The 12335-nt window shown below is 43.6% G+C and overlaps 1 protein-coding gene across 1 annotated transcript; it reads right to left on the bottom strand.

Annotated features, from left to right (window-relative positions):
* Window positions 1-9459: 9459 nt before the first annotated feature.
* On the bottom strand, window positions 9460-10947 carry KCNA1 (potassium voltage-gated channel subfamily A member 1). Its single transcript, XM_007937083.2, has one exon. The coding sequence runs from the start codon at window positions 10945-10947 to the stop codon at window positions 9460-9462; it is 1488 nt and encodes a 495-aa protein (XP_007935274.1).
* Window positions 10948-12335: the final 1388 nt, after the last annotated feature.

The following is a 12335-nucleotide window of genomic DNA, read 5'->3' as shown; positions in this document are numbered from 1 at the left end:
AAAAATGCATTTAATGCCCAGGACTTAAACAACATTGAGAACATGTTATCTATTACAACAAACAGGAACATACCACATAAAATCTATTTTTAAAAAATCATTAATAGGTCACAGAACTCAAACTAGCTCCTTAATGTTAATCTTTAGGAAAATGTTTAGTGATCCAAAGATTCTTACAGATCCTCAATGCCTTGACGACAACGACGACGACAACGACCCCGACTCATAGCGACCCCTCCTTGGGTTTCTGAGGCAGTATCACTCTGGAAGTAGATTGCCCAACCTTCCTTCTGAGAAGTGACTGGTGGGTTTGAACAGCCAGCCTTCTGGTTAGCAGTCAAATGCCTTAGGCACTGTGCCCCCAGAGCTCCCGCTCAATGCCTTATCTAATTACAATGAAACTCCTTAAGAAAAGCAGACAAAGCCTTATTATTGTTTACATCACAGCACCTTTATCCAAGCAATTTGAAGAAGGAAGGGTTGGAGCAGTGTATAACTATTATAACTTATAAATTTTATAACCATCTTTGTAAATGTGTACAATTCAAGAAAAAATGTTTATATATACTTGTAAAGATTATTTCATCTCTAGGATGGAAGGTTAATAATACTTTGGCTTTTATATATATGTGCATATTTATTAAAAAAAATCTCCCAGACAGGCATCTGAGAAAACTCTAATAACAACACCTTGCTTTATTTCTCAATAATCAACACGTGGAAGGAAAAAGTCAAGTCAGACAATATTTTGCATATGGGGAAATGAGGCATCAGCAGTGATAGAAATTGTTAAAGATAACTTCTGGTTCCTCAGCTTATTGCACGTCAGAGTTTAACTTTCATATTTGGACCCTAAAGATGTTAAAATATTATTAATGTGACAGGGCAAGGTAGGGAAAGACCAGAAATAATGAATCAGCATTGTGTGGGACTACTGCAGGCCAGATGTTAGGCACAGACTGTACTGATGATTCCTACTAAAAACATCTCTGCCTCCAAGCCTTCAAATTCTACCATTACACAGTCAATTCTTTAACTTAAGCATCTAATGTCTCTGGAGTCTATCTTTAAAGTACAGCTCCTCCTTGGGGGAGAAATAACCCAGCCAACTCTTAGCCCTGTTCCTTCCCTTCTTCATTACAATTAATAACGTATCTATTAATAGCTCACATTTATAAAACATTTTAGATTGCACCAAGCAGGTTGACAAACTGAAAAATCAAACTCACTGCCATTGAGTCGGATCTGACTCATAGTGACCCCTACTTGGGTTTCTGAGGTGGTATCGCTACGGAAGTAGATTGCCCAATCTTCCTTCTGAGGAGTGGCTGGTGGGTTTGAACCTCCAGCCTTCTGTTTGGCAGTCAAATGCCTTAGGCACTACGCCACCACAACTCGCAGGTTGACATATATCATCTCATTTAATCCACACAACTTTTTGAGCTATGGTATTTCCATGTTTAAAGTAAATGGTTTAAAGTTTCAAAGAGGCTAAGTACCTATGTAAAGTCTTCTGATCTTTCTTTAATGTCTGCCATTATACTTTCCACTGTTTGCTCAGCTCAGTAAACATTCACCGAGCCCCCACCATGCACCAGACACTGGACCATCAGTAAACCCAGGTCTCGTTCCTCTACCTGAAGATCTTGGGTTGGTCCCTTCATTGCTAAGAACAAGCCCTGTCTAATTCATCAAGTGGAATTAAGCAATATAATTATGTGGAAGTGATTTGAAAGCTGCAAAGAGAGCTATACAAACTGAAAGTGTTGCTAATAATTAGCACCTTACTTGGAATGAAGAGTGTCAGGTTGCCTTTTAACTTGGTAAAAACAAAGGGCTGCCAATGGTCTGAGTGTCTGATAACTGAAAGAGTTGCTCTCTCAGGAAAAAGGCTAAAGGGGCAGCAGATCAAACCTCGTTCCATATATTAAGTCTGAGGCCCTAACTGGGTAAGTGATCTCTGCCTGTTCAACACTATGAAGACAAGGCACATTACCCAATGTACCTCCAAAGCCACATACAAAATCTGAGGGCAAGACTGAGTAAAAACACTGGAGAGGTTAAAAGATAGTGATAAGAAGACCTAGAGGTTGTAGCCAGGGTTCAAGACTGAAGAAGACTGCCAAATTTAGAAAAGTTAGAATTGATACTTCTTATCATAGCAGGAGGACTCCCTGGGTGGTACAAACAGATAACTCAATCAACCGCTAATTGAAAGGTCAGAGATTCAAGTCCACCCAGAGGCACTTCAGAAGAAAGGTCTGGTGAACCATTGAAAACTCTATGGAGCACAATTCTATGTGACATACATGGAGTTGCCATGAGCTGAAGTTGACTCCACAGCAACTAGAGAAGTCAAACCAGGAAATGAAGGGATACATACGTCAGAACCACCATAGTTCCTCAATTCTGAGATTTCCCCCCTCCCCAGTTTAATGTTTCTAAAACTGGTATGAATCAATGCAGTGGCAGGTCGTAATTGCAATGTTCTTTCTTTTTTTATGGATATGTGTATCTTATGATTGGTGGTATCTTCAAATCAACTTGATGGCAGTTGGTTTCTTTGGTTAGATTCAATTAAGTAAATAGGGTATTTTTAATTACCTGCTGTCAAGTTGGTTCAAAGGCTGCTTTCCTTTTGTGTAGCCTGAGTGTGCTATGTCTTATCTGCATATGGCACTGGTGATCATTCTGCCCAGCCTCAAGCCTGGCCTTTCCTCCATACTCACGCCTGGTTGAGTTCTCAAAGTCTGGACTAACTGCTGAAAGCAGCAGGCAGCTTCCCTACCCAGTAACAGAGTGACTGGGACCAGATCACATCTACTTTCTTCTTAACTCCTCTGGTTGAGCTCCCATGAAACCGGATTGACTCCTTTTCAAGCTTTATAAGCAACAAAACTCCTAGTTATAACCTTATCCCTGAACACTACCTTATTCTGTCTGCCTCTGCTTCAAGAAGACCACGATAAGGCTGAACTTTGAGAAACACATACACACACACTTAGGGGTGTGAATGCCCTGGCTCTGACTCCTAGACCCACTGCCATGGTTGTGGTTTTAGCTGTCTCTTACGCTCTCTGTCAGAGCTCAGCTTGGCCAGTTTTCTAATGATAACAGAATCATGGGCAGCCTACCCAGCCTCATGAGCTACTTCCAATAGCAACATCTATAGCAAAAGTGAGATTCACTTTCAAATCTTACAATCTGAGCTCATCACAAGGCATAGGATCCTATGATTACATAGCAGCCACTCAATGTATTTGGCATATAACAGACAGCCGCCATAAACCATGTAACCCTATTTGTGCAAAATATGATATTCACAAGGAAGAAAAGAGAACATCTGAATTTCAAGAAGTGGAAGGAAATACACCAAAGAATCATTAAAATGATAATAATAATACAGCATTTAAAAAACAGGAAGATAAAAATGTTAACCACATGTAGAAGTAAGTATGTGGAAAAGGTCTATGCAAACAACAGGTGGGAACCATGTTGTTTTTCCACATCACCTCTAACACATTTTCCACCAATCACCTCTACCATCATATTGTAACTATCAAGCCACTTGATGCCAGGCCACAGCACTATTATACACACACACACACACACACACATACTTATTATCCTTCCTGAAAAGCTTCTTAGACTGTGAATTTAAAAATTCGGTTTAAAATTAAAAACAATTTAAGCAAATATAACCAATTGCTTTACTCCCTTGGGTGTCCTTTTCAAAACTTGATTCCTCACTACTCTCACAGGCCAAAATTCCAATAGTCTGTACCTGGGATCCCACCTGCAAACAAATTGTGAATTTACTGTCAAAAATTGGCCCTAATGTATTTCCTGGTATGGCAGAAATAGTCCAGGAGTCTCAAAGGACACAAAGCTGCTTTGTGATTTTTATCTTGGAGTCATTGTGTCATTTAAAAAGACTTTCCAGCATGGGGTGTGAGGAAGGGGGCCCCAAAGATCATTTAGACAAGAAACAAATAACCAGTCAAGACATACCTTGGTAAGATCCTTAAAAATTATCTTTAATTGATGCCAAATATGAACAGATCATAAAGTGACAGAAGCAAGTAAAATTGCATAGATGAAAACTATGCGCCTCAATTAGGTTCTCAATTCATGACATTCAATACCCTCTACCTGACGTATTAAACAGTTAGGGCAGGAGAAATGCACAGTAAGTAAAAATGAGACACATCCTTAACTCAAGTTGTAAGCAACTGGCAAACTCAAGAAATAAAATAGTGTTTTTCAGCTTAAATGGTTTGTTGTCCTGATGGTGCACTTGAAATTAATACTACTCAAATTTTATTTTTAACCTTGGTAATACTTTATCTTTAATATTAGAGGTATGTCACATAAAGTCCATGCTCTCTACTTACAGCTGCTGCTCACACAGTCCCAAAACAGAGCACTGGTGAATGACAAGAAAGGTGCTTCTGCAAGTTCTGGAGAGGAGACAGCTTTTGACCTGGAATATTTTACAAGGTACTTCTTGTTTTGTTTTGTTTCCTCACACCATTCCTTCTTCTTCTCTGAATTGGGTATAAGTCTTTTCTATACTCTTTGAAGTCTCTGTCATAAAAAGTAAACTCTTAGCTAGATCTGAAATGAAAATCACTGTGATAAGGGCTAATCTCCTTAAAGCTAATAGTCCTGAGGTCAGCAGGGCCTCACCCCTTACAATCACACTGGCTTTCCCAAGAAAACCCGTGGTCATTGTGCCTGAGCAAAGAGACTAGCATTTGATCCCAAGGCTTCTAAACTTTACAGCTATACCCTGAATGAGTTCACACAGTGACCCAAGGTAATTGAACAGTTTTGGTTAACAACTCAGTTCCTGTTTGCTTCTTTACAAAAATGATAAGTAATGTACATTCTTCTAAGGTTTACCTGAGTCATACTGGACATGCTCGCATACACCGTGAAATTCCATGAGATAAATACGAGTACAAATACACTGCACGGTAGATGAGAGGCTACCTCCTGAGTTCGAAATTCAACTTGTGTGTGGTCTTAAAATTTTAGTGTGTTTATTTGCCATTTTAAAATGAACATAAACATCAAAAGACTTCATCTTTGCTAGAAAAAGTCAAAAGATAAAATGGTTGTTTGGCAGTTTATATTCTTTCTAGTAATTTTATACTATGGATGGTTACCACCCACCAATTCTCACCACTCCCAAGAATAATTCATTCCTGGAAGAAAATGGGGAATTGCCTTCTGTGGCTATCCTTTGTCTCCTTCACGTTTTAGCCAATCAACCAAACAAGGAATTAAATTTTTTAATTTAAAAACAAAAAAACACATGTGTTTTGAGGTCTCCTCTATTAGATGGAAGGGTTAGAAAAGTATTTATACTGACTCCTTCAGATGTTAACTAATTTGAAAAATCTGAATTTGCAATGTGACAAAAGCCCTTTATGAATAAAACATCTACTTAAAGATATCTATACCTCACTTACCGTTTACATGTTTTGTTTTTTTATCTTCAAGTGAGATTGGGATCACTTGTGCTTCAGTTCCACCCTAGTGGGATCTATACCCACCATACAATTTCATTTTTCAGAAATGACTTTTCATTAGCCATAATGCCAGAAGAAGAATGAACTACTTGTTTATTTGATTTTCCTAGGCTAACCCACTAATATACTCCCAATGAACTGATTCAACTGATTATCAGAACTCAACTCTCAAGGAGATGAGGGTGGGAGGGGGGCTTGGGCACAGAGGGAGAAGAGGGGACATAAAAGCAAAAACCTTTCCTGGCTACAGTCTGTCTTCTATAAATCTGAGGGCAAAGGAAATTAATGTCTTTGGTCTAATTCAGATCACTTGAGGTGAGTTAACCACTTCAGAGATTCTGGGATGGCTAACAGCCCTGGTGTGACCCAACTCTTCTACTGCCACCCTATTGAACTAGGGTCTTGGTAAACTGGAAGAGCTGAGCTATGGCTATCAGCATGTCAGAAGTCTTCTCCTTCTGGAGAAAACAAAGGTTCAGGACATGAGCCATTAAGACTCAATACCTAGGAAGGGGATGAAAAATTTAAAAAACCTGGTAAAATAAGTAAACCAAAAAGATCATCATTCCTTAATAGGCAGTTTTGTTAAGTGCACCTTCAGGTCTACAAAGACATTTCAGCACATTACAGTGCAAGGAATAAGAGCTTTGTCAATCTTCGCATGCCCATGCTACACAGATAATCTCTGTACTCCACTCTTACTGCCTTCATTGCAATAAGCTACAGATGGATAAGCAGCATTCATTTTCCCCATGCCACCCCAATTGAGAACAACTCATCCTCAATCTCAGGCCGACAGATCCACTGCATGCAGCACTTTGTCCCGTAACACATGCACAAGAATCAACCAGTCCAGGGGGTAAACTATGAGAGATACTGAGTAGCCAAAGTTAGTCTCAATCGTGGTCCCATTTTCTCATCCTCTGACCCATCTATCCCACGGTACCAAGTGGATTATTGCTGTTGACAGAGTGCAGCGTTTCAAGTTCTGTGTGCCCTAGTCCTCAGAGTAGAAATAAAAGATTGAGACATCCTGGGAGATTTGGAGGAGGTTGGCAATTTTTCCCAAATGGGGACTTTTAAGCAGGAAAAAGAGGAGGAATAGGCAGGGTGAGTTTAGGTTCAGATGAGAAGGAGTCATCTCCAGGGGGAAGGAATGGGGGCGTGGTGTTTAATGCCCTGTAGTCAGATGCTGTGCAGGTCTTGGCCCCTCTTCTTCCATGATGTGTGAATTATGTTCATCTTAACAGATTCACAGGAGCCACACAGTAAAAAAATGAATTAGCCATGTTCTTTCTTCCCATGCAGTCAGCCGGCCTGGGTGTGACTCTAGTTTCTTGGTTTGTTGCCTCACTGCTTAGTCTAGGATAGGGTGGCCCAAAGGGATGGAAGTAATAGGGAAGATTTCCAGAAGCAAGGCAGGAATGTCAGATGGTCAGAAGCAGTAGTCACATGCTAAGTGCACGATGAAGATTCTCCACTTTGCTGTCCTTAAAAAGGCTGTGACTTCCTCTCCATTAGTGGACAGCTGCTGGGCTCCAAAGCCTGTGTTACATGGCTCTCTTCCAGCTGGGCACAATGCTTGGGCTGGGGGACTGGGGTAGCAAAGTTAGATAGATGTTCAGCTGGTGAGGTGACTGCCAGGTGGGAAGATAGTAGGAGCATCACAGGAAGTATCTCAAGGGGCTGGACCAGGAAAGAAGGCCTAGGAAATGTCATTATGAATCGAGTGTCCCCACATCTACAATCATGCCTGAAAAGATCAGACAATCAGAGATTGGTTTTTTGAGAGTAGTAAGTAGGCAAAGTGTTGTTGTTGACAGAGGAGAAATAAGGAAACGTGCGAGGAACACTACACTGGGCCTGAGGAAGCCTTGAATGTCTAGAGCGGCCCTCCATAGGAAACAAATTTCCATAAAGTTTATCTTGGGTTCTGGTGGATAAGAGCAGAAAAAAGGTTCATGGTTCATGTCCAGTTCAAAGATGAGGTCTCAGGCCCTTGTTCAAGTTCAGCCCCAGGCTGTCAAAGCGACCAAGTCTACTGGGATAACGAGAGAGACAGCACCCTCCTGGGTCTCTCCTCTCCAGGGTTTAGGATGGAGTGGTCTTCTCACAGTGGTGAAGTGAGAGAGCAAGGGTGGAAAAAGAAAAAGAAAAAGATCTGTGCCCCAACCCTTCCCCGCCTTTTGTCACTTAACTTCTCAGCTGTGTTAAGGGAGGCACTTTCTGCAGTTTCACTGTGGGTATAGGATAAAGGCACTAAGCAACTATTAAATCAATTGGTTGAGTTTCTTCAGGGAGCCTCAAGGGGAGGGCCAAAGTCTCTAAAGACTTCAAATCATGACTGCAAAAAGAAATCAGCTCTGCTTTGAATACATACAATAGAGAAACATTTTCATTTACATCCTAAGAATGCACCAAAAAACATGCAGTATTGCACCTTTGTTTGTTTGTTTGTTTGTTTTGCTCATATTTATCTCAACTAGAAAGAATACTTGTTCTTAGGTGTTGCTATATATACCTTGATGACATATTTATTTTTCCATGTAGTTCCCCTTTAAGGGATGGGCATATTGGTCCTCTCTCTGCCTACACCTGCACAGAAACTTAACATTTCCCTGAGCAAAGGCAGGAAAATTGACTAAGTGTCCCCCACCCCCACCCCCCCTTGATTTCTTTTGGGCCCTTCTTCCCACAAACTTGTAACTTTTAATTTTTTTCTAATTTTTTTTTTAACTGAAATCATGCATTAATTAATTCAAGGTACACCTTAGTCAAATAGGCCATAATGCTGAATAAGAGAACATGCTTTGAGCTCCAAAAAGTTATTGTTCCCATCTGACTAACATATGCACTTAAATACAGTACTTTATTTACTAATAAAATAGTTAATAAATGAAGGAGTGCACTTTTGGTGAATGCAAATGAAAAAGGATCTATTTTTAGAAGAGTCAATTTCAAGGTAAGCTTATCCCCTATTGTCTGAGTTAACGTTCTCAGCATGCGATTATAAAATGAAGATTATCAGATTCAAACATGCTTACATTTAACTCCATTTGTGCTCTCTTACAATCAGGAGGCTAATGTTTTACATCCAGTTCTGGAGGCTGGGGCTAGGGGGCAGGATTAGTGAGAAAAGACCTGCGTTTGGCTCATCTGCAGTTGAGAAAACTTAGCAGCACTGCAGATGAATCAATTAATTTAATTCAGTTATCTTTTTCTTAGGGAATAGTTTGGATTAGAAGGAGGTGGAGCAGAAGGAAAATCCCTATACATCAGGACCAGTTTTAGATTTATAAGGTGCTTTGTGAACCAGTCTTCAGTACTTTTGTTTTTCACCTTGTAACATGCAGTTCAGTTGATCAAAAATAAAAACATTTGTTCCTCGTCCATTTTAGCTGGCATACCATGTTACATATAATACATCTGATGCACTGTCTTAACTGTTCTGTGCAGTTTGCAAAGATTTGCTATTGGAGTTCCATGCAAATTTTAATTTTATATTTCTAAATGATCATCTGGGTTGTCTTAGGCTAAAAAGGAAAAAAAAAAAAAAGTTAAAGAAGCCAAAGGATTAAAAAGTTTTCAGTATGGGGAAGCATATGAATCTTTCATTACCTAGACTAGTTCATGGACTGAAATTTTTTTAACCAGTTTTAGAAAATACTCTTTCTTTTCCTTTTTTTTTTTTTAATAAAATGAAAATAGTTTCTTTTTTCATGGATCTTGAAAGCATCTGGTTCGCCACGCCAAAAATTTGCAATGCAACAATGCATTGACAGTTATATAGAGCATTCAAAGGCTATTTAGTAAAGTATCTACAAAGTGTGACATGGGTCAGTCACTAAGGGTTCCTGTTTTGTTTTTGTAAGTCTTTCAAGCTGCTAAGTGGGGCTTTTTTGATTGTTTGCTTGCTTGGTTTTTAAACATCGGTCAGTAGCTTGCTCTTATTAACGCAGTTTTGGTTAGCTGTGGTGCAATTGCCAGTTCTGATATTGGGCTGTCTATAATGGGCTATACTATTATTCATGTCCTCTTCAATCTCCATGTACTCAGACTTGCTGATAGTAGAGGAACTGCGTCGACTGAGGTCACTGTCAGAGGCTAAATTAGGGGAGCTAACGTGGAGCAGCTGAGCCTGCTCTTCCCCCTCAGTTTCTCGGTGGTAGAAATAGTTGAAATTGGACACAATGACAGGTACGGGCAGGGCAATTGTCAGCACACCAGCGATGGCACACAAGGAGCCCACGATCTTGCCTCCAATTGTCACAGGGTACATGTCACCGTATCCTACAGTGGTCATGGACACCACCGCCCACCAGAAAGCATCGGGGATACTGGAGAAGTGCGACTCAGCTTCTTCCGCCTCGGCAAAGTACACTGCACTAGAAAATAGTATGACCCCGATGAAGAGGAAAAAAATGAGCAACCCTAACTCTCTCATACTAGCTTTGAGGGTCTGGCCCAGGATCTGAAGGCCCTTAGAGTGGCGGGAGAGTTTGAAGATTCTAAAAACCCTTACCAACCGGATGACCCTGAGGATGGCCAGCGAAGTGGCCTGCTCGCCCTTCTGGTTTCCCTCCTGCTCGGCTATCTCGGTGCCTAGGGTGATGAAATAGGGAATGATGGCCACGATGTCAATGAAGTTCATGATGTTTTTGAAGAAGTCCGTCTTGCTGGGGCAGGCGAAGAAGCGCACCACCAGCTCGAAGGAGAACCAGATGATGCACAGGGTTTCCACGATGAAGAATGGGTCCGTGAAGATGTTGGAAGTGTAGATAACCGTGGTGTTGTCGATGCGGTGGATGGTGCCGGTGAAGTCCTTGTCATCCTTCAGCTCCGGGAGGGTCTCCAGGCAAAAAATGACGATGGAGATGAGAATGACCATGACCGAGACGATGGCAATGACCCGAGCTGGCCCCGAGCTTTCAGGGTACTCGAAGAGCAGCCACACTTGGCGCTGGTATTCCTTCTCGGGCAGGGGGCGCTCCTCCTCCTTAATGAAGCCCTCGTCCTCCCGAAACTTCTCCATGGCCTCCTCGCCCAATTCGTAAAATTTGATCTCCTCGGAGAACATGTCCAGGGGCACGTTGACTGGCCGCCGCAGCCTGCCCCCGGACTGGTAATAGTAGAGGATGGCGTCGAAGCTGGGCCGGTTGCGGTCGAAGAAGTACTCGTTCCTCAGCGGGTCGAAGTAGCGCATGCGTTTCTTAGGGTTTCCCAGCAGCGTGTTGGGGAACTGCGCCAGGGTCTTGAGCTGCGTTTCGAAGCGCAGCCCAGAGATGTTGATGACCACGCGTTCGCAGCACTCGTGGTCATCGTGGTCCGCAGGCCGCGGGTAGCTGCCATCCTGAGGGTGGCCAGGAGCGGCCGAAGCCTCGTCCACGTTGTCCCCAGACATCACCGTCATGGTTGAAGTCGAATGGAGGGGTGGGAGGCCAGGAGAGGGCCCGGGATGGGAAAGAGCGAGGGAAGAGGGGTGGGGGGGACCCTAGCGCCCCCCCCACCAGAGTGCGCGTCTCCCCCACGCTCAAGGGGAGGGGCTTCAAACCGCAGAAGTGAAGAGATCTGGGACTTGGCTTCTTGTTACCCTCCCCTCCACCCAGCCTTTGACTCAATTTGGAATACCCTCGCCTGCGGAAAAAGCCCACAGCTGCTTTTAGCGGAGGTTTTTTTTTTTTTCTTCCTGCTCCTAGGTGCCTTAACGCAATGCCATTCTAGTAGACCAGGCCATCGCTTCGGGGGTCACCCTGGCCTTCTCTCCCCTCCGCTAGCCCTCCTAGGACCGGGTGCAGTGCCAGCTCAGCAGAACCCCACGCCTGCCACCCCCTCTGGTTCTCCTCGGTTCTCCCCCCTCCTACCCTCTTCGCCTGCCGCCTTCTAAGCTCCCACCAGGGCGATCGATGGACGCTGCAGAGAAATAGAAAGTGATACGGGGGTATAAAATCAGAATTCAGAGGGGACGGACCTACAGACACCGAAGAGCACAGACCTCTAGCTTTTTTATAAAGCACTGGGCTTTTGCTAGGGTTTTCACATGCACACAGACAGACACACAACACAGACACCCGGAAATCCAAGTTTGGAGCTCTTCCATCCCACTTTCCCCAATGTCCAACAGCCGATCTGTTTACAACTTCGTTAAACTATAGAGATCGGAAAAGCGCCGAGAGACGCTAGGGGAGCTCCAGGTCCCAAGTAGCATCCCCACAACCCCAGCTCCCTACACCTTGTCTCTCCCCAAGCCCCTCGTCTGCAGCCCGGATCTGGGGAGCCCCTACCTGGCCGGCCGGCTTGGCGCAGGGGCGGTGCTGAGTCGGCTGAGAGCCCAAGTCGGAATGCGGCAGGTCGCCTTTGCGGTACCGGGGAGGGAGCAGCGGCCGCCGCCGCCGCAGCAGCATCCGAGAAGCGCTGGAGCAAACTCGCCGCCTCGTCCCCTCTTCCTACTCCCCTCTCAGTTGAACAAACGCTTTACTGAGCCTTTACGGTGGAAACGTCCATTCTCTAACCACATTCTCACCGTTTGCCAGTAACCTGAAGACTCCGTCTTCTTAACGGTTCAGGGAGTTCCGGAGAATGCAGGGAGGAAAAGCAAAATGACACCCTCTCCCAAAGCTCTGAAGCAAATGAAGATAAACAGCACTCTCGCCCCCTCCTACCACTATGGAAGCCCTTCATTCGATTCCGAAGGAGGTGGTGGGCAGGCGAGAGCCTGGATCTACACGGCTCTAGGTCCCCTTCGTTCCCCGCAACCCAGCTTGGACCTCGCGGAGCCTACGCGGTGCGCCGGCAGGCTTT

Source organism: Orycteropus afer, unplaced genomic scaffold, assembly GCF_000298275.1.
Source record: "Orycteropus afer afer isolate SDZICR_OR568_19922 unplaced genomic scaffold, OryAfe1.0 scaffold00040, whole genome shotgun sequence".
Classification (NCBI taxonomy): domain Eukaryota; kingdom Metazoa; phylum Chordata; class Mammalia; order Tubulidentata; family Orycteropodidae; genus Orycteropus; species Orycteropus afer.
This window is presented reverse-complemented; position numbering and strand designations above follow the sequence as displayed.

Bases quoted from the DNA above. Each gene is read 5' to 3' on its own strand.
- KCNA1 (XM_007937083.2), bottom strand. From the start codon at position 10,947: ATGACGGTGATGTCTGGGGACAACGTGGACGAGGCTTCGGCCGCTCCT.